General features: G+C 41.1%; 1 protein-coding gene across 1 annotated transcript in view; it reads right to left on the bottom strand.

Annotated features, from left to right (window-relative positions):
* Positions 1-630: 630 nt before the first annotated feature.
* The window catches only part of PEPD (peptidase D), a 699,082-nt gene continuing 672,007 nt past the window's right edge, over positions 631-27,705 (bottom strand). Inside the window, exons 14-15 of the mRNA XM_044081883.1 lie at positions 23,487-23,678; positions 631-1,092 (exon numbers count right to left, since the gene is read on the bottom strand). Coding sequence (XP_043937818.1) covers positions 967-1,092; positions 23,487-23,678 — 318 coding nt within the window. The 3' untranslated portion in view covers positions 631-966. The remainder of the gene's footprint in view (positions 1,093-23,486; positions 23,679-27,705) is intronic.

Here is a 27,705-nt window from a genome sequence, read left to right on the forward strand (position 1 = left end):
TTAGATTCCAAGTAAATAAGTTGGTTATCTATTGATGACAGTAATTAATTGCAAAATAGAATCTCATTTAACATATAACCACATCTCAGAAAGGAATAAAGACTTGCACATACAGGAAATATTTCATACATTTCTTTTAACAGTGAAATATATACAATATTAAATGTAGTACATCTTAAATTATTGTTAAGGTGGTTGGCCCATGGGACCCTATTATGTGCAGTATGTATAAAGGACTTGCTCAGACCTGTACACTGTTTAAGTTATAAATGGTGGGATTCAAACTTGTGCCTGCAATGGCGTAGCCATTGTGATAATTTTTTGCATTAATCTGCCTCCAAAATCAAGATTTACTCCAAAAGAAATTGAAAGGTAAATCTCCTTAGGAGGAATTTAATGCACAGATAAATGTATGCAAACTGATCTTCATGTGAGCTGGCTCTGCGGACTACAAAATTCTGTAATTTCAGAACTTTGTGAACGTCACAATTTGCAGTCTGATCAAGTCATCCTTAATAAACAAGTTTTTATTGTGCTGCCATTAAATGCACTATTCTTTATTTTGTTATATAATTTGTACAGGAAATATAAAAACTGTCACGTTTAAAAAAATATTCCAGAAAGACTGGATGAAAAAGGAATTTGGCTTTATTTCTCTAGTACAGAGTTACTGCCTAATTAGCTAGTTTATTAGCAGTCACTCTAAATGGTCAGCAAAAAAGCAATTATACCAAAGCTGATATAAAAGTACATAATTCTGGGTATAGTTCATTTGATTATAAAATGGTTAACTACAATGATCTGGTTTTGTGGATTACAAAAAGTGAAACAAATATTCTGTTAATTTTGCTTGACAGGTTATTAGTAGTAGTGATAAAAAGAAATCATATACAGCACTACAAGCAATATCAATATTTGATTATTACAGAGAGTGTATATCCTTTGATGCAGTTGGCTTTAAAGATGTTAAAATGATTTAGAAAACTCGGGTGTTTCAGCCATGAATGCTTCGATTTCTTTCACAGTACGAGGGACACATGTAAGCAACTCCATGCCACTAGCTGTGACTGCAATGCCATCTTCAATACGCACCTGTTAAATAAAAACAAATAATCAGAAGAAGCATCCTAGAGATTAATTTAATGTATGCCACACTGACTGGTCTGAAAGGGGCTGAAACATAGCAGTGCAATGTATTTCTTTATTTTCCACTTCCTGTTTCTGGTTACATTTCTGATGTTCTACACTGTTGCTTTCAGAGAAGTAACTCCTACAGCCATGCTAAAGAATTTATACTTTCTTCTTCAAAGTAATCATCTCTGCACTACCATTCCTCCATCCCTGATGATTTCAGGCCCGTTTAATTTCCTCATTTAAGGAGACAGCCATTTCTATGCTACAGCTCCCACTCTAACTGTACAACTTTCAAAAATGTTGTCAAGCCATTACACAGAGAAGTCAATGAAAATTAGGTTTCATATTCTAAGGAATTTTAGCAACTTGTGTGCAGCTTATTTGGGACTGAAATATCATGGAGAAACAGTAGGTAAGGCTTCTACTAAGGAAATTATAAAGCAGATCTTGTAAAACACTGCCAATATTTAGTACAACAATTACACTATGGTGCAATACCACAGCTAATGAACCAGGAACAAAGGTCAAACTTTAATTAGTGACATTTAAAAATCTTCCTGGTTAATATAACATATTTTGCATTATTCATGCATTTTACAAACACTTAGTATGTCTGCAATCTTCACAGATTTACCAGACAAATTAAAACTTACAAGAGACGGGGCAACGATGTGAGGCAAACTCAGGGGCATTGCAGAGCTGTGTGCATCACTATTTATTTTCAAGAAATACAACCCAGATGGTTTATTAGCTGTCATTGTGACTACACAATGATGTGAAGCCATCAATGGTCTACTACAGTGTTTAATTAGAAAAAGGAATTATGTGCTATCGTACGCCAATCCACACCACAGTTGTACAACTATACAAAATTCTTACTACTCTGAAAAAAATATACTGCTTTCTGTTTTGACATATTTCACTAATACATACCTTCACTCAAGTCTGGCACATTCATACTTTTTAAGGAAGTACCAGTTTGGATTCCTTTCTTAAAGGACATACTAGCTTTGAAACCCATTTTCACTTTTTTTTGGTCCTTGCAGGTTACCCTCAGCTTCCTCATCCATCTGTTGATGTATCAGGCTTCCCCAGAATAACTGCCACCAATGATGAGACTGAGGTACCTACAGCAGCAGCATCATTATATTACTGCTGAAGAATGTTTTTTAATACCCTAACTTCCCCTCCTATAGCATACACTTGTAATGCCCAGGCTGGATGTGCAATAGGATATGCTGGTGTACCATCCCACCTTCATGGCAACCTAATGTAGCCAGCACCCTAAGGAACAATATCCTCTATATGTCCCCAGCTTCCACCAGGGAGCAAATGCAAGGTACACCTGTGTTCTCCCCCTCCACACCAGGATGGGTATGCCCATCCTCTCCTTGTAAGCATCTCGAATACCTGAGACATTAATAAATCCCAGGTTGCCTGGTCCACAGTCGGGGCTTTATCCATCTATGCCACTGTGCTGGCTTGCTCATTTTTAAAACATATACAGAACTGTTAAGGCTAACCTTTGGTGCGCCTCATTTAGGATAAACACTACGCAATCCTGATTCCATCAAAGATGACTTGCATTCACCTAGCAACATGGCCTCTGGAGGGATGGAGGGACTGGATTAACAGGTTGGGAATGAGGAGTGAGTGCCAGCTAGCTCATCACTTGTGGGGGGGGGGGGGTCTAAGCTTACTGAATTGACAACATCTACAGGAGTACTGTTGTAACAATAAGATTAGTGAACCTGTGTTGCAGAAGGGATTGGCATGTTTGGTGGCATGCATATGCTTCTTGTGAGTACAGTAGCTGTAGAGTTTGCAAGTCACCACATAGAGGTGGTTAGATAGTGGGGAGAACCCAATTCCTGACAGGTGAATGAGGATTCATCTTCGCAGTTCATTTGCTTTTTTTGCCTGTAGGAAACAATGGACCATATGGTTCTCACTTCCAGGGAATTAATAGGTCAGCTAAGTAGCCAGGACTCTTGAAATGACGGGCTTAAGCCAAACACTGCTTGGTCAACCTCCTATAATTCTGAATTAAAAACATTTGACAAAAATATAACTTAATAAAAGAATGCTAACAGCTTTTCTGTTTTTAGTATGTTTTGCCCCCCTCCCATCTGCTAACCATCAAACCTTCCCCCAACACTAGATGAGCTTTCATTCAGGCATCCACAAGGACTGCATATGTGCCATCGCTGATAGTGAGGGTGTTTTCCTATTTAAGTCCTAGTCACTCCCCTTAGGTTGGGGTATCTGACCTTTATCACAACAAAGGCTACTGTGCCTCCTTATGTATGTGTGTGCTTCCATGCACCAACTGAAAAGGCTACTGAGTTTTGTTTATTGTTCATAGGTAGGTACTAGGCTATCTGCCCGAAGGCATTTATAAGCCTAGCCAGAATGTGTTGGCTTTCGCCGCCCCCTTAGATTAGTTCCCTGTGCCTCTGTCCATCACAGCCATTGAAGTCATCCCTGGGGTAAACTTTCCGTTTCCCATCCACTAGTCAAGGTTTCTCTTGGAGGGTTAGCAAGGAGCTCTGCCTAATGTAGATTGGAATCTTGTTCCAGAGCATGGGAAGTCTCTGGGACAGGAATCTATTCCTCCAGCATGTCCTATTTATTGTTGTGGTAAGGTTTAGATCCCCTGGAGTGTGTGGCTCGAGGGGATATGGTTTTCTTTAGGTGGAGCATGTCCATCAATTCTGGGTTGGACATGGCCTTGTAAGTCAGGCAGAGATCACCGCTGAGTAGGTATGCAACTGAGTACAGCTGGAGTTTCTTCAGTCGAGCTGCATAGGGCATCTACTTGAGGCCAGTGATCCTCTTGGTGAGACACTTCTGTGGTCTTTCCAGTTGTTGCAGGTGTCTTGTAAGGTACATCCCAAATAGGGCATTGTACTCTATGATGGGTGTGATGCATACAGGGACCTAATGATCTCTTTCGATCTGGATGCAAACGCTTTTGTGATTAGGTGGGCCACACAGAAGGATTTTCTAACCACTTTAGCAATGTGATTATCAAAGGAGTGGTTACTATCTACTTGGGTCCCCAGATCCCTTATTATGTCTTCAGTATTTAGGGGGCTACCACCTATGTGGTAGTTTGTGGGTACTTTGTTTTTTCCAAAGGGGATGACTATGCACTTTTGGCATTTAGCTTGAGGCCATGGTTTTGACACCAGGTATCTGTCTCAGTGAGACCCTTTTGGAGGATGTCTGTGTCAGCCGGAGAGTCAATTATAGCCCCTAGTTTGCAGTCGTCTGGGAACATGGTCAGCCATAGTCCTCCTGTGCTTGCCTGTACCTCTGAGAAGTATATGCCGAACAGGAGGGGTCCTAGGACTGAGCTCTGGGGAATGCCATTTGTAACCGGTTTAGAGTCAGACCTAGCTCCTGCAACTCTTACCATGTGGGTTCCGTCTGAGCCAGCTGGCAACCCATCTCGTGACGTAGGGGTTTATGTTCAAGCTGGTGAGCTCTGTCTGTAATACCTGAGTGAGGAATGGTGTCATAGGCCTTTGCAAGGTCTAGGTAGGCTGTGTGGACCACCTTTCCCTCATCTATGGCCTTGATAACGGTCTCAAAGTCGTCCACCAGGTTTAAGAGGCATGATCTGCCCTTAAAGCCGAACTGGGTAGGGTCCAGTGTTAGGAGGTTTCCAATGTCTCTGTTAATGAGATCCATGATGATGCGCTCCATAGCTTTGCAGACCAAGCTAGTCAGGCTTATAGGGCGATAGTTCCCAGGGTCCGTTGTGGCTCCACCTTTGTGGAGTGGAATAACCGTTGCTTGCGCCACTCTGTGGGCACGTAGCCTGTGGAGAGGCTGAGTTTAAACAGTGTGTTTAGGTGAGGGGTTAGTTCATCTTTGAGCTCATGTAGGATGCAGCCTGGGACATTGATGCTGTATTTTTGGCTTTGGAGAGGACTGTTTTAACCTGAGTGTCTGTGATTTCAGAGGCACTGCATTCTTCTGGTATAGTTATGGGCCCTTTTGGGGATGAGAGGGGGGTGATGTTTGCAGTGAACCTGTCTGCCAGGATGTTGGCTATATCGGTCGGTTCAGTGTATTTTGTGCCATTCTGCACCAACTCCAAGCAGATCTGAGAATTGCCACTTAGATTCTTGACATAGCTAAAGAATGCCTTGTGGTTATCTTTGGAGTCCATGGCAGTTTTTCTTTCGAAGCTGGCCTTGGATGATTTTATGAGGGAACTTTGTTTCTTGCTGATACTGATCAGGAATGTCTTCCCATCTTGGGATTTTACTCTTTTCTGTACAAGTTTCCTCCTATTGTATAGCTTGTTTATGGCAGGGGTCCACCGGACTGGTTTCCTTTTCTTGGAGGAGTGAGTCTTTGTTTTGTTTGGGATGGCATGATCCATGCATTCTTGTAGGTGCCCATAGAGTGCACTAGGAAAGGATTTTGCAGCTTGGACAGCGTTATCCCTTAGCATGGGGACTTTGAAACTTCCCACCTTGGTCTTAAGTAACATGGCTTTCTTTTGAAAAGTTTTTCACGGTGGTTTCTTTGACCGGGGGTGGTGGCGGAATGTAGATATCCAGAGTGATTAGTTTATGGTCAGATCTAATCAGCGAGGGGTTGACCTCCAGTCTGGAACACCGTTCGCCCATGTTGATGACCAGGTCCAATATGCTGTCACCTCTGGTGGGGGTGTTGACCAGTTGATTCGGGGAGTTTGAGTTTATAAATTCTAGGAAATGTTGGGCAAGGGAGTTTGTACTGGAGTAGTTTTTACAGTTAATGTTTGGGTAATTGAAATCACCTAATATCAGGGTGTTTGGTAGGACCTTTATGTTTCCCAGTGTTTCCAGGAATGTGGAGTGGGGGTCCTGAGACATGGTGGGTGATCCGTAGCAAGCTATAAATTGAAAAGCTGTTTTGCCCATTGTTAGTTGCACGTGGATGATCTCTGAAGCATCGTGCTAAGCCACTAACCTGGAGGTGTGGGTATCCTTGATGAATATGGATACTCTCCCGCCTTTTGTAATTCGGTCCGGGTTTTGTGGACGAAATGTATGGTATGAGTTGTAGCCTGGTAGTGCTGGGGTGCTCTCTGGAGCCTTAAACCAGGTTTCTGTTACTGCACATATATCAATTTTTTCCATACTGAGGAGTGCCACAAGTGTGTGCATTTTGAGGTTTAGACTTCTGGCACTGAGTAGCATTACTCTCAGTTTTTTGTTACTTGTCCTATTTACGGCGGTGGGTTTGTCTTTTGAGCCTTGCCTAAAAAAGGCACTATGGGGGTGGCAAGAGCCTTGGCCAGTATTCGGAAAGCCTAAGGGTGACAGGTGCAAGCCGTCTCTAGCGAAGCAGCGTGGCATGTCGAGCATGTGATCCCAGGCTGACAGACACTGGATCCCCTTTGAATAACACAAAAAGCTTACCCAATTGTTGAAATTGATAATTTTTCTCTATACTGTGGTATCATTCTTGGTGAGGGCAGGATACTACTCAAGGTCAGGGTCATATCGGCCTGGGCTACGTGATCAGAGAGCTCCTCCATGTCACTTTTCATGTAGTCCAGGGAGGTACGGCTCAGGTCATTCAAACCAACATGGACAATGACAGTCATATTTATACTTGTTCTGGAGTAACCGGAGTTCTTGTGTTATGTGGTGGATCCTGGCACCTGACAGGCAGATAACAGTAACCTTCTCCTTGTTCAACCTAGTGAGTGAGACGTCAGTGTGCCTGACTATTGAGTCACCTATTACTAGTGTGCTGGGTATGTTATTTTTCCTTAAATGCTGTGATTGTGTGGCACACTGGTTTTGTGAAGTATGTGTTTCATGGTTTGTGTTGGGGGGGGTGGAAACTGCTTGGATGTCTGCTTTGGAGGTCTCTGTTGCTTCTGCAGATTTTTATTTAGAGCCTCAGAGTATGTTTTTGTGTATTTATGTGTGTTTTTTCCCGGTGCTGGTTTCATAGGTCTATGTGAGACTGGTGGTGTGGTGCAAGTAATTCCCTTCTCCTCTTGACTGCCTGGTCCAGTCTTGGGTTGAGAGAGCTTAGCCTCCAGTTTGGCTGAATAATTGCATCTCCTCGCATGTATTAGTGTTTGGTGGAAGGAGGAGAGGGTTGTCTGTGTACATGAGGCAATTGTAACATTGCCTCAAAATGCCCAGATTCACCAGTTGGACCGGAGAGTACACCTGAAACTGCCCTTTGGACACGCCTGGATAGGTACAGTGAACTGTTTTACTGATTGGCTGGCAAGGTCGAATAGAGAGCCTTGTCCTTCTCTACAGTATGGGGGGGAGGGTCTACTGCTAAGGTTTATTAGTGCTTGCTATGAGTTTTGAGCAAGTGCCGGTATGAGAAGTGAATGGCTCAATACAATGATCTCTAAAAGAGAGAGAGAGAGAGAATGTGAAGAACTTAATTGTTTCAGAAGGGAACTCAAAACTGTTAACAAAACATTTCATGATTTAAGTCAAATTTACAACTGTACTTTTTTTCAGATAACCCTAACCTCAAGTCGAAACTGTGCACCAGAAGTTATCCCATTTTTAAAATGCCCCAGAGCACCATCACTCAAAAACACTAATTCAAACAAAGGCAAATGTTTCATAATACTTTGCAACAAAATAAATGAACAATCATCTTACTTTTATGTACATTATAGGAAAATAGGAAATGATGCAGAGGGAGAGAGAGAGCTCAAAATGACACAGTATGAAGGGAAGAACAAATGTGTGAAGTAAAATGTGCTGTATAGAAAACCCACACAAAGAATAGTAAAGATTGTGGGAGAAAGGAGAGAGAGAAAGACAGAGCTCAAGCTGAGGTAGCTATGGATGGAAAATGCTTGGAATGAATGTCAGAATACAGAATTTCTCAACAGTAATGACAGTCACGTGAATGACAAAAGTGAGAAAACGTTAGGTAGGGACAGGAACATAAATAGCCATAATAAGACAGAATGGCTAGAGATCTCTCAAGAGATCCAAAGCACTTCTGAGTCTACAGTGTCTTTGTTCCTTTACATTTCTACACAGGCTCACTATTACTACATACTCAGTAGTAGAACAGCAAAGCAAACACCAAGAACAAAAAACATTCAAGTGGGAACCAGCACCAGTAGGACAGACAGAGATAAAGTACTGGCTACAGCCCAAGCAATTAGGAGTTATGTACTTGCCATAACTCAGCATCTGTACTGTCCAATTTCATGATGGGGTCTTAAGATCAGACTTCAGATCCGATCCCGCCATTCCAAAAGACCGCTGCTCCAAGTCTCGCCCTCCTCCCACTTCCATAATGCTCCTCACCAGCCATTACTCCTCAGATGGAGTTTACCAACCCAAAGCAGGAAAAGAAATATAAACACTAAACAAAAACATATGTATACAAAAATGAATCTTACCCCAATCTGGAGCGTAAACTATAAAAGCTATGAAAATCTAGTTTCTTCAGGCACCTCTAGACTTTTTCTGGAAGAGGGAAGGATGTGTGCGGATGTGAGGAACAATGAAAATGGACAACACAGATACCAAGTTATGGTAATTACATAACTCCTAAATCTGATGTCCATTTAAGTTTTCCTCATGATAGGGTCAGAGTCACCAGTTACTGAATTCCTGGGCAGCCCCATGAAAGGACATCCCTGAGCACCGCGGAACCAAAGGATGCTCTGTCTCTGGAAACTATGTTGGGGAAAAAGACTAGAAGATGAATGGACTGATGTATGTTTGCTTCCGTGGCCACTTTAGGCAAAAAAGCGTTTGCCTGGAGAAAAACTCTGTCTTTGAAAAAGATAACATATGGTGGTTTTGATAAGGCCTATAATTCCAATACCCTCTTGGCCAAAGTAATGGCCAGGATATTAATTTCATGTCACAGGAACTAGCTGGTTCAAAGGGTTTTGAGTAAGACCTTGCAGAAACAAAATCAGATTCCAAAGAAGGGAAGGATCTTTAAATCGTGAGTCTGAGTAGAAAGGCTTTACATAGTTTGGATGCTGAAATGGGTGTCAACTCATCTGAATTTGTGGAATGAAAATTAGCAAGGTCTGCCAGTTGTAACTTACTTGTAGAAAAACTGGTGCCCTCTTGAAAAAGAGCACTTCGAAAAAGAAGAATAGCTGAGACGGGAGCCATAAAGGGATCAATGTCCTGTTTCAATGCCCACACTGAAAATCTCTTCCATTTGCTATTGTACAATTTTTTTAGAGGGTTTCTGAGAAGCAAGAATGATCTCCCATACTGGGGAGGCCAGCCTGAACTGTCTTAAAATCACTGGGAAATGGAGAAATCGAACAGTTAGTCTTAGGGACTTGAGGTTGGGGGGCTGGAGGTGGGAAATCAGATCTTGTCTGGGATCCAGTATCCAAGGGACAGTTGGCATGAGACCGAAGGATGGGAAACCATACCTGATGAGGCCAGAAAGGGGCAATGAGGATTACAGTTTTCTTTAACCTGCTGCCTTTTTGAAGAACCTTCAGAATTAAAGGAATCGTAAGATAGGTGTATAGGAGACCCGGAGTCCAACCATGAATTATAGCATCCCTCGGTGACTCCCCCTTGGGGGGGGGGGTTAGAGTTAAGTACCTGCTGCATTTGGTATTCAGGGGAGATGCAAAGAGGCTGCAGCAAGGTTGGCCCCATCACCAGAAGATTTGGTTCGTTACTGATGGATTTAGGGACCATGCATATGGAGTCAGAATAGATCTGCTGAGTCTGTCTGCTAGAATGTTGGTCTCCCCGGGAATGTGTGTTGCAATAAGAAAACGTTTTGAAGAGATTGCCCATACTCTCACTCTCATGGCCTCTCTGCATAATGGATAAGACCGGGTTCCTCCCCGTTTCTTGATATACCAGACTATTGACGCTTTGTCTGAATGAATTGCTATTGTTCCTAGAGGTAGGCAGTCTTGGAAGGCTTACAACGTCAGACGGACCGGTCTCATCTCTAGAACACTTATGTGCAACTTGTTCTTTTGGGGAGCACACCAATCTTCCTTCGAAGTGCCCCCCAACAAGGAAGCATCCATGGTCACTGTGGCCATTGTGGGTGGAAGGGAAAAAGGTCTGCCAAGATAAAGATCATCCAATAGAAGCCACCACTGAAGAGGAAGCCTGCATTTTGAGGTCAACTTGACAGGAGTGTTTAATGGATGATACAGGACAGACCACTGAACTACCAACATCCAATGAAGTACTCTCATGAAGAATCTTGCCAATGGGAATAGGAGTATGGCAGCAGACATGGAACCTAGTGGTCTTAGAACATACTTTGCTAGGGGTGTATCCAGCAAAACATGAATGTGTTGCCTCAGGGATGACGCACTGTGTGATAGCAAGCATGCTATTTGAGTGACAGAGTTCAGCTGTATCCCTACAAACTCTTATCTACACAGGTGTCATTGTTGACTTCTCCAAGGTTATTGCTATTCCCAAATGTCTGGAAATGTGTAACAAGATACTAGGTGGCTAGCAACAGTTGATGTGTTGATAGTGCCGTCAACAGCCAATCTAAATATGAAAACACCTGGAAACCTTGCCGTCTTAGATGAGCTCCCACTACCGACATACATTTGGTAAACACCCAGGGGGCTGTGGTGAGTCCGAAGGGCAGTGCTCTGAATTGTTAATGACTGGCTCCCAGCTCAAAATGCAGGTATCTCCTGGAGCACCTATCAATCTTTATATGATAGTACACATCCTGGAGATCTCCTGAGCAAATCCAATCATCCTGGTGCAGTAATGGCAGAATGGACTATACTGTCACCATGTGGAACTTTGACTTCCTGACATATAAATTGAGTTTGATCAGGTTCAACATAGGCCTTAGGTCCCCTGTCTTTTTTTTTTGGCACCAAGAAGCAGCACGAGTAAGCTCCTTACCTTTGCTGTTCGGTTGGAAACTGTTGTATGACCCTTCTAGAAGTTTTTGAACTGGGTAGAACATCGGGGACATTCTTTGTGGAAGGTGGGGGGGGGGGTGAAGAAAAAGGAATGCAAGTAGCCTCAGGAAATTATATTTAGCACCCAGGAATCCTCTGTTAGTTTTGTCCAGGTGTCTGGATGCAATGACAGTCTGCCCCTGACTGTCTCCAGTGTAGGACAGCCAAGCAGCGCATCAGGAGTGCTGACAGGGCTTGTCAGAGAAGGGTTATTTGAAGTCCTGATTTTGCAGACCCCTCTACCTCTAGGGCAGCATCTGTTATTAAATCGTCGCCCTCTGCCTCTGGATGAGGAATTTTCGTTAGTGACCAGGAAAGAACCCTAAGGTTTTCTGAACCACATTTTCTTCCCACTATGCTGTTTCCTTGAAAAAGGCTTCTGAGGGGAAGAAAACTTGATCCCTAAAGCAGGCAGTGTTTTTCCCTCTTGCTCGTTGCAGGTGAGTGTTTCTTTAACCAATGGTCCAAATAAAGATCCATAAAAAGGAGCACTGGTGAAAGATGCCTTAAAGGGTACCGCAAACCCTCAACCAGCCATATCTCCTAAGGGCTATGACCGACCCGGCTGCTCAAGAGGTCCCTTCCACAGCATTGGAAATCAATCTCATAGAAGACTTGGACAGTGAAGCAAGAGTCAACAGTTCGGGTGATACCTTTGTGAGGTCCTCCTCCGACATGCGCTCCGAGAGAGCTGGTGATTTCCCTAAGTCCATCTGAAGACATATGAAGTGTGCCAAGTAGTTATGCCCTATCAGCGCAAAGGATGCCAAGGTGTAGACGCATTTCCCATGCCTGTCCAGCACCCCAGACTCCATGTTCGGGGGGTGGACAAAGGAGCTCTGTTCTGCTAGATCCTTCTTGGTGGCCGCTGTCACTATTATGGAATCCACTGGCTACCTTTGCTCCAATGAGGGTGGACCCCAGGGGACTGAGAACCTTGTCAGCTCACTTAAGGATATGTTCCACGGTGTCTGGCGCCTTCCAAGCCTGGCAGGAGACTTAATCAATGAGTTCATTCACTGGTGGGATGAACCCAGGAGGTAGATGGGCCCATCCCAAACATCTCTAGAAATACAGATTCCCTAGGAGGAGGAGTTTGGAAAGACCATCCACCCTTTCATTTCTGGATTTCTATATCATCGCCAAAGGCGATGTCATAGGGTAGAGACTAAGGGGATCTTCTCCCTCATCAAAAATCGGTATCCTCAGTCAAGGACTCTTAACGGGGAGTCTACGTGCTTCCTCATGCATATCCTCTTCAGATGTACCTCCTCTGTGGGATAGTCAGGGGAGGACTTGGAAGAGGAAGGGGTCCCCTGTAGAAGGGTGAGCTGGAAGACCTCCCAAGCAAGCTGACTGTGGACAAGGCTCAGACCAGATATGCCTAGGACCTGGGGGGGGCGGGGACATCTCCAGGCCTACAAAATGCCCTCTCTGCCACCTGGAAAGCCAACAAACCTGGGGATCTCTTTCCCTCCCTCATCGGGGCCAAAATAGTCAAGAGAAATGGAAGAGATCATCCCGGATTTATGCCCTCCAGAGAACACCGGCCCCAAACTATCAAAAGATGAAGCCCCAAGAGAGAGAGAGAGAGAGAGTCAAAACCATCCCCACAGAGTCGGAAATGACATCTCGGGCCATGGACCAACCATGCACTGACAGCCTCGGAGCAAAGTCAGTTTTTGACACTGACCAACTCCAGGAAAGCAGCGTCCTTGGCTCCGTCAACATCCCTCTGAAAGTATTTGAATCCTGGGGTTCTGAAGTGAGTGGTCAGATTGGAAGAGGAGCTGGTAGAAAAGGTGACAGTGTTCACACAGATCCAAGATGGGCCAGAGATGGTTAAATCTTGATTTGAGCCTTGAGCAAACTCTGCATCATCCTGTCCATCTCCTTGCGGGAAAAACATGGAAGAAACTTACGAATGGGAAGACCTGGCCGGAGAAGGGAACTTTCCATGCCTTGGTTAATGGCTTGGAGACCTTCGTATCTGAGAAGGGATTAGACAGTGATGGGGGACTGTGAATGAAGACAACTTCTGCTGGATCTGAGAGAACCTTCAGATCTGATCCAAACCAGGTTTGGTCCTAGGAGAAGGAGAGTCTGATGAAAGAGGCGAATCAGAGGAGCTCCGAGGAAGGCCTGCTCTTCCTCTGATCCTAAGAAGATGGATCTGACACAGCTCTGGTCTTTTTTTCACTAGCTGAAGCCAAAATGGAAAGTGGCGGGGAACACTTCATGGGCTCTTTGGACACACTGGACTTAGCAGGTGTCTGAGCTCCACATGAAGGTAAAAGCCCTCTCAAAATTAGTATGTCTCGGCGATCCACTAAGGCACAGGGGATGAATCTTGTACACACTTCAAATTCTTAATCTAAGTGAGAGGCACCCAAACAATACACACACCTCTCATGGGCATCCAAATTCAAAATGTTTTGCCCACAAGAGATGCATCATTTCAAACTCGTAGGTTTTTCCAACATTGTTAAATAAACTGACCATACACACGCAGACAGACCGACAGACCGACCGACCGACCGACAAACTGACACGGCAGAAAAAAGAAAGCAAACACCTACACAATCATACAACTACAGCTAAAGAATATCAAAACAAAGACACTGGGAAAGTTTTTTTTTTTTTTTTTTTATATATAGAGAAAGGAAAAAGAAACATAGGCTAAAAGTCATACAGGAGGTAAGAACAGGAAGAAGAAACTATCCTACTTAAAAGCTAGGTCGAGAGGGGAGGGTAAAGAAAAAAGTATGAATAGAAAAGAGAGTTAGAAGAAATTAGACAAAGTTTAAACTTATCTCTTAAAGAAGCTTGAGACCATCAATCACATCTATCCAGGAAGGTGGTAAACGAGATCTGGGGAGTCAAGGCTGGTGCAGGGCATTATGGGAGTGGGAGAAGCTCAAGACCCAAAGCAGCAGTCCATCGCAATGGCCAGATCAGATTCAATGTCGGATTCTATGACCCCATCATAAGGAATAATGAAATGGACATCAGATCTACTGGTTGACTAGTGTCTAGTGTTCTTGACTCTGCCATAAAGGAGGATGGGCAGGCCCATCTTACAGTGGGGGGGGGGAGGGGTGGAGAAGCAGAACCAACTACACACTGCCACCATCTCTCAGAGGTGTGGTAGAAACACAGGGGCACAGCCTGGAGGTAGTCATTAGGTTCACCACATCAATGGGTGGTAGACTTCAGAGCAAGTGTGCAGAAGTGCAGAAGGCACTGCAGTGACCCAGTTTGCTCGTACCTCCTGCAAATAGGGTGGGATTCAGACACTTAAAATGATGCAAAGGATGCCAATGTAATCGTGAAGCACCTTAACAGTTACAGCTATCTGAACTATCCCTCCACCAACAAATAACAGCTCTCGTCTTCACTCAAGTTGGGACCCTTGGATGGGGAAAGCTTGAGGACCAACGAGCAATGGGAAAAGATAACATGGAAAAGAAAACATTATGAGGGAGCAACCAACCAAAAGAAAGGAGGGAAATTACAAGGCATAATTCAGATGACTGAAAAATGAGGCTAACTAGTAATATAAGAGGGGAGAACTTTATTACAAAAAAAAAAAAAAAAAAAAGTAAATATGGTCAAGAAACAATGCAAGAAATGGGGTGGAAGAAAGGGAAAAATAAATTTCCAAGGTAGAGATAAGGGTGGGGGGTTGGGGGGGTTAACATACCAAGAAAGAATACCATTGTAGAAAGGGAAACATTAATTCAAAATAAATATACCACCAGTACATATGCAAGGGATCAATGACATGCCATTTCTTGACTTTTGTTTCCATGATAGCAGCATGATAAGCGCATGTCATTTTCAACAGCCAGGCAGCTCTCATTACTGGCACTACATACTTAGCTACTTACCTAAACACCTCATCCTTCTTGCTGAAAATTGGCACCTTTTTGGCAAGGTGATGATGACAAGGTTTAGATCCCTGGAGCATGTGGATCTGAGGGATTGGGATTTATTTACGTGTAGCATGTCCAACAGCTCTGGGTTTGACATGGCTTTGTATGTTAAGCAGAGATCACCTCAGAGTAGACGATATGCGACACAGTATAGCTGGAGTCCCATGCCCCCACCAAGGATAGCCATTGCCATTCCCTCCATACAACTTTGATAAGTAGTTATTACTTTATTTTGAACTGTAACATCTCATTACAAAAAAATAATTATTCCAAAATCCACAGAAGTAATGTACAGGTCACTACCAGGAAACAATCTGAATGTTTTAGTAACACAACTTATAATATGCTTGTGTAAAGCATTCCTTCGATCAGTACTTTTTATAACATTTAAATAACAAAACCAGTACATAATCCAAAGGGCACTACACTAGTAATTTCAAATCCACAGAAATAATGCACAGGTCACCAGGAAATAATTAAATGTTCAAATAATTACTTTAAAACTATTGCAAATTGGTGTCATAATTTCAAAGAGTGGTTTAACTAGCAAGCTGCTTGTTATGTAATGCTTTTTATGTAGGAAAAGCTGAAAGGCAGCTTTGCCAGTGTTTTCACAGGCACTTACACAAGAAGTGTTGCATACAAGCACACTACAAGTTGTGCAAATGTTAAGAATTTTTATTTATAGTTCTGTATTGATGACAATATTTCAATAACAAATGTTTAAAAATTAAATACTAAATTTTGAAGTTTTATTTTAAGTAATATATTTAATGAGTTTTCCTTTTTTTTTTATAAATCATATTTGTACTTGTGTTGTAGCAGTTGACTAATCACATGACTATTTGGAGTGAATTTAATAAAGTTATATACTGTATGCATGTTCTGATGAAGTCTCAGGCTGAACAGACAAATGCACTTAATATCTCTGTTATTAAAACATTTGTATTATTTCCTGGTGATAGGCTGGACATTATTTATATGGATTTTAGATTACTAATATGCACTGCTCATTGTAATACCTATTCATTTGGTTAAATAATTTATTTCAAGTGAGTGCACCTTGCGTCATATGTGACATATGCTTGGCCTTATAAAGATAAAGAACAACTGCTAAAATATTAAAAATAAAAATCACAACCACAAAAGACAAGTGACAGAATAAAAACATGCAAGACCACAAAAATGAATGCAGGAGGCTGAGCAACTAAGGATGCCCACACAGTCATATTATATGGCTATCATAAAACATAACCACTGAGGCAGACTGACGAGCTGTTATAAAGTTAAAATAGAATTTACTCTGAATTGTAGTTTCACATCCTGATACCCCAAATGTTGAATTCCTGCACTGTCAGCCTCCTGAATTAGAGGTCTTGGTAGTTGTTACAGCCTGTTTTTGATTCTTCTAGCTGATACCAAACAACTCATGTTTGCCTGTGTATCATAATAAATATGTGACCTGGGATTATGGACAGCTGTGTGAGGATGCACAATGCAGCCATGTTTTATGTTAAAGTGTTTGAAGCACCATCCTTTGCACCTTACATTGTCAGTGTAGCCTTTTATACCCCTTAGATTTTATATCTTGAACCACAACACTGATGAGCCTCAGGAAAAAGGGAATCTCCCTTTTTATAATGACCTTGGATAAACAATGCCTTCTGCCCAGCTATTCAGAACTACTATTCTTTTTTTTTTTTTTAAACAAGGAACATCTTTTATTAAATTGTCATGCGTGACATAGACAATCTTACCTTTATATAAATAAAATAAATCATAGCGGCACAATCTCAGTTGCAAACATTATACCTTATAAACCATGACAACACAACTGTAGCTGCAAACATTATACATCACTTTTAATATATCTCATCATTGTCAGTCAACTATTACATAGCTCATTCAGATCCTGCCTTCTATTAAACATTGTTCTTCCTCTGCATGTAGTGGTCCCACATTTCCCATTTTTTCCTGTGTAATTTTCTCCTACCCTTTTCTAAAGATCCCATTTCCAGTTGTTTTATCTCTGTTACTGTCTTTGTTAATTCTAGTAAAGTTGGTTTATACTTTGATTTCCATTTTCTAGTTATTGCCTTTTTTTGGCAGCCAACATAATTAGACTCAGCAAGACCTTACTATGTTCTAGGCAATTCCAACTCTTTACCATAGCTCAAAAAAATAATTTCCCTAGGCACTCCAATTTGCTCACCTAACATCTCCAACAGAGCAGTATGCAGGGAATCTTTCAAGTCAGCCAACTCATTACACTCCCAGAAAATATGCTTCCCCACATACCTCTTTTCTTCCCCATCACATCTCCAACATTTGCTGTCTACCTGATGAAAGATTCTTTGGAGCCTGATTGGGGTATAAAATATATGTGTAAACATTTTCAAGAAAAGATCCTAAGTCTTCTAGATTTTGTTGCATATTTGGGGGACATGCATACATCCCCCCCCCTCGTTTCTTTGTGAATTGCTTATCCAGTCTCTCTCCCCAATTCTTCTTAACCTCTTCTGGTTGATTCTTAGAATCATCACGCAGTATTTTATATGCTCTACTAATTATTTCTTTCTTAATGGCAACGTCTGTTTTAGATTCTACTAAGAACTCTATCAATGCTGGTCTTTCATTTAGGACCCCCTATTTCTTTTTCTTTGCCTGTACTCTGATATCAATCCTTGATATGGAAGGCAATCCAAATAAGTTCTTGGCATCTTCCCATTCTATTCCCTTTCCCTCTCTAGTTATTTGCTCCCAATACCTTGGTTCTTTTGCCAGTTTTCTCCAATATACTCCCGCCCCCCCCTCTTGCCTATTGTCTGTATCGCTAATTGCAATCAACCCCTTATCGGCAGAATCTCCTTTCTCCATTTCCGTACTGGCTTACTTCTGAGAATATTTTGTGTTACTTTATGAATATAATATTCTGTATGATTATTCCTCTCCTTAAAATAAAATCCTCAAAATCCCAGCTCACTCTGTCAAATGTTTTCTCTGCATCAAGACCTACCAACAACAGTGGTACTTCCTTAAATTCAGAACTACTATTCTTAATCCTGACTGACATGTTATTAAGAAATTATGTTAGACATTACTCCAGACCTTTAGTTTCTTTGCAAGAAATCTACTTTTTGAATAGAGGAGTGGATGAAAAGTATGTGAGAAGATCAGCATTATTTCCTGTGCAAAGCTGGAACTAAGGAAAACTTCATATCAAATGGCTGCATCTTCTCTAATGTGTACAGTGAGGATTTCAAAGGGTGGCCACTGCTGTAATAAGGATTATCTTTATCACCTTAGTACACATATCTGAATCAGTGCACAGAAGATTAAGCACATTACTTGTTCAAAAATTATTTTTCCTCTAACAGCAAAGCTGTTTGAGGCACTCACCATGAAGTACAGCTGCATTAAGGCATACAATATAAAAGCAGATAACGGACATCTTTTTCTGTCCTCACATCTTCATTTTTGCATACATCAATCAAACTGACAGGTCATCAGCAAATTATATTTTATTCATTCCCTGACAAACCATTTATTCTGTTCAGGGCCATGGAGAAGCTGCAGTTTGTCCCTATATATAAGGCATGAACCAGTCAAAGTCAGGCAGTGACACTAGCTATGATGAATACATTTGGACTAAGTGTTGCCTGCAATTCAATCACTGGCCAATAATGAGGTATGTTGTATAATACAAGTAGTATAGAGCTACAGCATCCAGACTTCTCATCTAAGTCAACTATTTTAAGAATGTTACCAGTGAGATGGCTAGCTCCATGGCACATCAAGATGAAGCTCTCACTGTGACAGAGATGATCTGTGATTGACTACTGATGTTGGATCACCATCTTGAGGGAGGGGTGGCAACTCAGTTCACTGTAACATTAACACCCAGTGGAGGCTAGATGTTGCAGCAAGGCAGTAAAAATGCCAGGATGCACACTGACCAACCAGTCAGTTTGTGTACTGTAGCCAGAATAGAAGTACAGAAGTGCAAATGCCACAACTGATCTACACACATCAACAATGCAACAGGGAAAATGGAGACTTGGGGTGTCAAGGTCCAGCTACTGTACATCTTCAAGGAGAAATGTGTAACTGGACTTACTACAATGGTACATCTTCAAGGGGAATCAATTATAACAGTGGATTATGATATTTGTATTATGTGTACCTTAGTGCTGTCAATCCAATAATTGCAAAAGCAGTGACTTCCTGTAGATATATGTATACCTCCTTTATATATCCTGTATTGTTCTATGCCTTCTCAGTGCTCGAGTCAGAATTCCCTCACGGGAAAGGATGGATGTAGCTGGTAAGCAGCCCTTTTAATAGTAATACTTCACTTAGAACAGCTGAAGTGTCAAGTACAATGAATATCTACAACTAACATTTCCCGAAATTGAAATGAAGCACCATGTAAATGTATAAACTACCATTTCCCAATAGTAAAATAAATTCTAGCAAAACAAAACACAAATGTTTAAAGACAGTATTAAGATAATTTGTTATGGAAATTCAAAGATGGCTGCATACTGATCAACAACTTAATTTCAGCTCTCCCAGTGTGAAGAGAGAAACTGAGAAATAAGCTAGTGATACTTTAAGCTTGAGCAAAAACTCAGTTACTGTTGAGATGTCATCAAAGAAGAAATTTGGAGAACTGAAAGAAAACTAACCAGAAAAAGTGAAGAGAAAAGACTGGACGAGAAGAATCCTGCAACAGTTCAGCAAAAAGCAGTTCAAGCTTCAGCTTTGGCACAGGTGATGGCTTCCAGTAATTTAGAGGAAAAATAAATCAGCTTTACTCACAGGTGATTAAAATAAATGAAGAATTGAAGGAGTATATCAAATGAAATAACAAAAGACCATAAAAATGGAAGAGGCTTTAACTACCTAATTCAGATGAACTGATAAAACTGCAAAAATCAGAGCCTGAAATGAAAAAAGGCTGGCTAAGTATGAGATTTCTCAAGAAAAGGTGTTTAAAAAAAACAAACAAACAAAAGAGCTAGAAGACAAAGTGTGCAGAGAAAACCTAAAGATTTTCTGCTATACCAGAGAAACTGGAAGGATTAATTTACTGAAACCACAAACAAGCAACTGGACTGGTATACCATAGCAGGATCTATTAATTGAAAGGGTACATCAAGTGAATGCTCCAAACTTCGTCATGAAAAAGTAGCCAAGACCTGCAAGATGCAATCACATTAGCATAAAAGTTGATCTGGATAAAACTGTGGCAGAAGTATTAAAAACTGGAGACAGTGTGTTTCTGGGAAATAATTATTCACTGTACACAAGGCAGATGAGAAGCAAATGTATCCCACCAATAAATGAATTTTGGGAGGTAGGTGTGAGATTCAAGTTGCTGCATCCAGCTGTGTTCAGAATATTTTTTTCCTTGAGGATCAAAGACATTTTTGGATGCAGAACAAAAATGTACCCAAAAAAGTGAGCCAGCAAACAGAAGGGGACTCTACTTCTTATTATTCTAACAATAATTAGAGTGTGCATGTAACAAGATAGTTGGAAAGAACACATTTAAAACAACTATAATTTATAACAGGTGGGAATAATAACTTTTTATTATAATGGCTACTCTAACCATATTATCTTGGAATGTTAATGTGTTTTGGGTATACAAAAAAGGAAAGAATACTGACATAGATTAAGAAATGCCGAGAGCAAACTTCCAAGATGGCTGTACACTGATCATCAGCTTAACTTCAGGTCTCCTAGTGTGAAAAAAGAAACTGAAAGATAAGGGCCAGGAACTCTGCCACTTTTAATACATTCAGATACCAGCTAGTAAGTACACTGCCAGGATGCCAGCAAAGAAGAAAGTTATAGAGCCTAAAAGAAACTCAACCAAAAAAAGTGAACAGAAAACACTGACAGTGAGGTATACAAGTGGAATAATTTGAGGACTTATGTAATACATGGGCATAGCCACTTATTTAAGTGTGTTCTAAGTGAGTTATTAAAGTGACAAGAGGTAGGGGCAGAAATCAGAGCAGGAGGAAGATTATTCCATGTTCTAGCTACAGAGTGGGGAAACGGTGTTTTCCTGCAGTATTGTTAGACCTGGAGATACAGAGGCGGGGTTTGTTGAAAGATCGGAGAGGATGATTTGTATTATAGTGAGAAAGAAGTTGGCCTAGTGCGGGGTTTTTTTCTGGATGTGTTACCACATTGTAGGCAATGACTAATTGGTGATAAGTTAGTAGCTGGGGAAGTTCCAGCCATTGCAGTTCCCTTAGAGCCTGGCAATGGTGGGTTCCAAAGGTGGAGTTGTTTGCAAACTTGGCGATTTTATTATAACATGATTCGAGTCTGGCAAGGTCAAGTTTTCTAAGTTGGGTAAGAACTGGAGCAGCATACATTAGGGTAGACAAGAGGTGAGTTTGGGCTAGGGTAATCTGTGCTTGTTTCAAGAGGGATTTATTGTGCCTATATAGTGTTCCCATTTTTTATGGATGTTTTTGATAGTTTGTGAAATGTGGATGTCAAAGTGTAGATTTCTATCAATGTCAACGCCTAGGAGTTTGGTATGGTCAGAGGGAGAGAATAACAGTGCCATTTTTGGAGGAGATAGTGAAGGATAGAGGGGTGGATATGGTTTTGTTGGGGCTGAAAAGTAGTAATTTGGTTTTATTAAGGTTTAGGATGAGTTGGATCTGAGTGATCCAACTTTCCACAGAGCTAAAGTACTCCTGGGTGAGTTGTTGTAGGGTGGGAAGTGATGGAGCTGAACAGATAAGAGCTGAATTGTCAGCGTATTGTATAAGTGAAGCATGCTGTGTGGTGGTATGGAGATGATTGGTAAATATGGAGAAAAGAAGTGGGCCTAATATGGAATCTTGCGGTACATCTGTGGTAGTTGGGAGTAAGGGGGATAGTACACTTTGCCATTGGACAGATTGTTGCCTATTTGACAGATAGTTTTAAACCAGGCTATAAGCGAAAGGGGCAAAGGATAGGGATGTCAGGGTGTCTAGTAGTAAGGAATGTGAAACCATGTCAAATGCTTTGGAGAGGTCTAGAAATATTGCAGATACAAACTTATTATTATTTCTAAGTTGGCTGATCAGACTGGTGAAAGACAGCAGAGCGGTGGTTGTGCTATGGTATTGTCGGAAGCCATGATGTCTGGGGCGGACGAGATGGTGTGAGTTTACGAATTGTGTTACCTGAGAATGTATACATAGCTCTAGTATTTTAGATAAGGAGACAGAATGGCAATGGGGCGATAATTTCAGTATTCGTAAGAGTTTCCACCTTTATGTAGTGCAATAATGTATGGTACCTTCCACAGCTGTGGGACATATGCTTCTTGTATGGAGCGATTGATAAGAATAGAAATAGGGTAGGATAAGGATTCAGCAGCTATTTGTAGGAAGTTGGCTGGTATATTGCCAGCAGCAAGGGTGGTAGGTTTCTGTTTTAGGAGGTGTTTTTTAATTGCTGAGGTGGGAACAGGTGAGTGTAAAGGATGGGATATTGTTAGGGCATTTGGGTGGATTATATGTAGGGCTGTTTTTCGATAGCTGGGAAGATAGTGTTAAGATGGATTCTGTGAAGTGGTGATTGAATTGTGAGGCAATGTCCTTGTTGTCATTCATGGAGTTAGGAGTGGGAGTGGTAGTTTTGCCTGGTTTTAGGAGAGAGAGTTAATGGCATGCCAAAATGTTTGGGGATCTTTTGAATGCTTGTTTTGGATTGAGTTTAGTTAGTCTCTTGGCCTGATTTAGAAGGCTGTGTTTAAAAGCATGTTGAGGAGTTAAAAAGACAAAGTGTGAAAAACAAGGAAGAAGTAACCTGTGGGGCAGAATGAGGTGAACAGGAGAGACATATTGGGGAGATGCAACGGAACTAGTGTGTAAGAGGGGCCTCCATGGAATCTTTTTCTCTACTCTGTGTCACTTAAGGTTGGCCTTGTTGGTGCAGCTAAATATCTGACAGGTATATATTCAGTAAAGTAGCTACAATAAGCAGGTGAATACTGAGGCGGTCTTGCAGATGAAAGTGAATGACCCAATCTGTTGTTTGATCAAGGAAATGGTTATGGACCTGCTGTAATAGAGCCCCACTCATTCAGTTTCTTTCTGCAACAACCCCCCCACCTTCCTTTGAAGTCGCCAGCTGTCACGGACTTTCGTACAACGAAAATACTTCAAAATTTTGTTAACTGCTGCAAGGTGGTCAATAAATCAGTGCAACAATGCAATACATATACTGGTCTTTTCTGCAAAGTAGTAACAAGCCCCACTCTTATACTGCAGTAGAGAAGATAACACTAATATGCAACATTGGAACAAATGAACAGCAGCAAAGCTAGTTCTGATCAGCTTCTCATAATCAGCCTTATCATTGCTTTTGACATAATAAACTCCTGTATATTTAATTATTATTTTATAAAAACAACATTCTGGTCATAGAGAAAGTACTAGATTAATGCTCACCCCACCAAATCTTCTGAACCGCTGCAACACTTCATTATTGATGAAACAATTCTGATTTGGATCAGCCACTGCCTTGTCTAGCAAATGATCAATGAAATAAATACCCGGTTCCACAGTTAGAACCATTCCTTCCTGGAGACAACGGGCAGTACGCAGACTTCTGAGACCTGGCAGATCAATCCGACTGATCCCCTAAAAACAAGCACATAACACAATACAAAAAATGCTTAATGAAATATGCAACAGTCTCACTAGTAGTGTGCACATGCGTACGTGTGTGTTACATAAGGACAGATACAGCTGTAACCTGTACGAGCATAGTAGAATACTAAGATGTACTATAGGAATTCATTCAGTGCAAAGGAGAGCAGGCAATAGATGGTCTACACTCTGCCAGAATGGGGGCAGACCATTTTAGTGCATGATATGCAATTCTATAACTTTTTTTGCACAGGATAGGAAAATAATAGAGAAGTAGAACACAGATGCAGCAACTTTTAGTACAAGCAATGTAGAAAATGAAATGTGTCTAATCAATAAACTATGCTTCATGTCTGGCTCTGTGATGCACAGGGAGGGAAACCTTACTGTGACCCAAGTGTCTGGAGTTTCGTTAGTGGCCAAAGCACTAAATAAACAAGGCAGGGAGAGTGAGAAATGAAGGTGTGTGGCCTGCTTATCTCATTTGGGAGGGTGGAGAGGCCTGCTTATCTCATTTGGGAAGGTGGATAGGGTAGCACACACTCAGAAGCTCATGGATTTGGTGCCGTCTGCCTGGTGGAGACTGAGAAACCACAGCTCAAACTTCCTGGGATGGGGAGAGGTTGCTTGGAGGGAATAATCCTTGCAAAGTGAGGGGTTGGCCTTCTGGGAAACCCACTATATGATCCACCCCCACCCCCCATGTACTTGGCTGAGTACATACAAGGGGTTAGGGCCTGCAAGAAAAAAAAAGTACCAAATCGCCCCCAATGGCTGCCTGAATGACAGCCTCTCCTGACTAACTCTCACCCTGTGATGGTGAAAGACTGGATCCAATGGACACAAAGGGGTTGATCATTGGCAAGCAGTGTGTCTGTGTGTGTGTGTGTGTGTGTGTGGGGGGTGAAGGCAAAAAAAAAAAAAAAAAAAAAAAAAAAAAAAAACATGCTTTATGGCTCAAATGAAGTATTTTAAGACCAGACCACTTACCCTTGCTATATAACAAAACGAGCACAAAGCAACTGCTGTGTCCATGTGAAGCACACACTATGTAAAACTGTAAGTCTTGCCACATTAACAGACTAAAAACTATACTACACACTCGCACTCACAGAAGACAATCTGCATGCCAGGAGGTACAGCATGGTAAGAGAAAACCCATGAATACAAGTAAAGGGATTCAGAATATAGGTGATAGGATATGCAAGTTACCCTAAACAGGTACACACAGCTGTTTACAAATCCTGAGCACTGCCCAGAATGAAATAACACTTAGTTTTATTCTGCTTTTTTTTAAATATTAGGTAAACCCATCAGGGTGAGAGGTGCTGTGATGGCGGACTAGAACAATGTCTTTAAGTGACTTATTTAAAAGAGTTCAATAACAAGCAAATGGAGAATGAAAGTCTCAAACTTTGGATTACTCAGTTGCAAGTCTCCTCAGAATAAAGACAAAAGAATGAAGAAAGTGTGGGGAATACAAACCAGGCAAGCACCATTCAGACTTGGTCTGGGGTCATAATAAGTCTCCTAGAAACACAGTCAGCTAACCAGTAGAAGAGAGGAATCAAGGTTATAACGTTTAACCGTAATTCTAAGGTAAGGCCTAACTCCTCCTTGATAGGGAACCAGGAGGCTTTGGAAAGGGCAAGTCTGCAGACATATCTGAGAACACCACTAACCCTTTTAAAACAAAATTTTATTTTGTGAAATGAAATTGAATTTCGAAAAGAGCCTGATGTAGTGCACTTCAATGGAGCTCTGAAGGTTTGTGCCCTGTTCCAATGAATGCATCCTGAGCTTTTTGACAAAATCAGGTTATGCCCTCACATTTCAAACAAATGCCCATGTCTCCTAAGAAAATAGGGCTACTGTAGAAATATAAATGGCAACTTATTCAGTAGAAAAAATCTTTACAGTGGTAGTTTTCATTAAATTTTAGGTCTTAAACTGGATTTTGTCACAATAAATATAGCAAATATTAATTTTGTAATACTTTATAAACAGCTTACAATATCTTAGAAACCACTAAAGCTACATATGTGCTGTATTTTGCTCGTCCACCTGAGAGCTATCATATGAGGCTAAGCAGTTCTATCCGTGTTACTTGAGATACTTAACAGAAATACTGAATATGAAGACAATATAAAAAAATAATATACAAACAACAATTAATATGTCTTTAACAGCACTAGTCAGAAGTCAAATTATTAGTGCAGTTGTGTTGCCCTTCATTTAAGCTTTATGATGAAATATTTCAATAGCTTGTATATAGCATAGTTTTAGAAATATTAATGCAAATAAGAACAGGCAATATTAGATACCTAGAGGCATCAGTGCAATGTGACTACAGAACCACATGGAGGTGTCAACCAGGCTGTACTGAGATATGCATCTGTCTTCACAAATTTGTTGTTTCATTTTAGTTAACTACCAGTACCGATTCATATCTCCTTAACAGCAGTCATATGTCATGAACACAAGACATTTTTCTATCAGAATACAGAAAGTATAAGAAATAAAACTAATCTGATTCTCCAATCAAAGAGTATAATTCTGCGTGCACTTAGGTTGTGTGCTGCCTACATTCACCTATACTTCAGTATGTATGGACATTACCTGTCCACAGTGATTTGCAAAAAAAGCATAGTCACTGTGTACATTGTATATAATTTACAGTTATTTGATAAAATTCTGTTGTGCATCATATGGATTTTACAGTTTTCCATGTACACTTTTTTGTGTTACCAGTAGGTGTGCACCTTAATGACCAACTACTTGTCCAATGGACATGTGCAAAAATCATACAACTGCCAAGTTATGATGGAAGAGGGCAATCCACTTTCCCTCAAAATGCAGTGAAATCTGAGCTGATTATCTTATTTAACAGAGTGTATGGTATGAATGTTCCTGGGGAGGAGGTGTGGGCAGATCCTTCCATAAACTAACAAGTCTGGGAGACTGGCATATTCTAACAATGTTTAGCTTGTCTTAGGGCAAACATATCACACACACATACATACACACACACACACACACACACACACACACAAACAATCCCTTTTTGTTACAAAGTAGCTAATGCACTTCAGTATAGATATTACAGTATTTCATAGTTTCAGCCACAATTAACTGTACGATGACAGCAGAATGGGCTTCACTGGAATTCCCAATATGTGTGCGTGTGTGTGTGTGTTTAGGCTTCAGCTTTCAAACTCCCTGTAAAAAGGAAATGCAGATGTTCATGTCTAATCACTTAATCCATAGAAGGTTGAGTACCTCCTATTCCCTCCTTAATATAGGGTTGCAGGCCTTTGAAACACTTTTGAATGACAGTCAGAGTAAAGTCCTTATGACAGTAATACACTGAACTGGAAAAGCAAACTAGTTTTTTAAATCAAGTTCTAACCTGCAATCTGTTTATCACTGCACGCAATCTGGGCATTACAACAATTTTATGTAAGTAGATCTACTGCATCTTTGGCAATTTGAGATTTATTAAGTCAGCTGTTCTTAGCAATTCTAAGTGATGGTTTAAATGTTTCACTATCATTCATTTAAACTAGACCATAGAACAGGCACATTAAGGTATCAAGTAGGTCCCCTGACCTCTCCCAGAAGTAAAGAAAACATCAGAGTAACAAGTGATATAAACTCCATTTGTGCAAACAAGACTGGGGGTAAATGCAGGTCATATGGTGGTAATATATGGTTTAAGACAAAAAAGGAAATATAGAAAAGAAAACAAAAGGCACTGAATGCAAATGTCTGCAATCTGGGGAAAAAAGCTGCTGGAATCAGTGACCGATTAAACAGTTTAAAATGTGACATTAACAGAAACTTGGTATACACAAAGCCACAGCCAGGGTATAAACATACTTGAGTACACAATTTAAAGCAGCAGTCAAATAGATAAAATAGGACGGTAGCGGGTACTGAGCCCTCTTCCGAACAGCAGTATAACAACAGAGTGGTACCAAGAGAAGATTGCAAATAGCATAGTCTCCAGATCAGTTAA

Source organism: Protopterus annectens, chromosome 8.part1 (assembly GCF_019279795.1).
Source record: "Protopterus annectens isolate FY-2018-M chromosome 8.part1, PAN1.0, whole genome shotgun sequence".
Taxonomy (NCBI): domain Eukaryota; kingdom Metazoa; phylum Chordata; order Ceratodontiformes; family Protopteridae; genus Protopterus; species Protopterus annectens.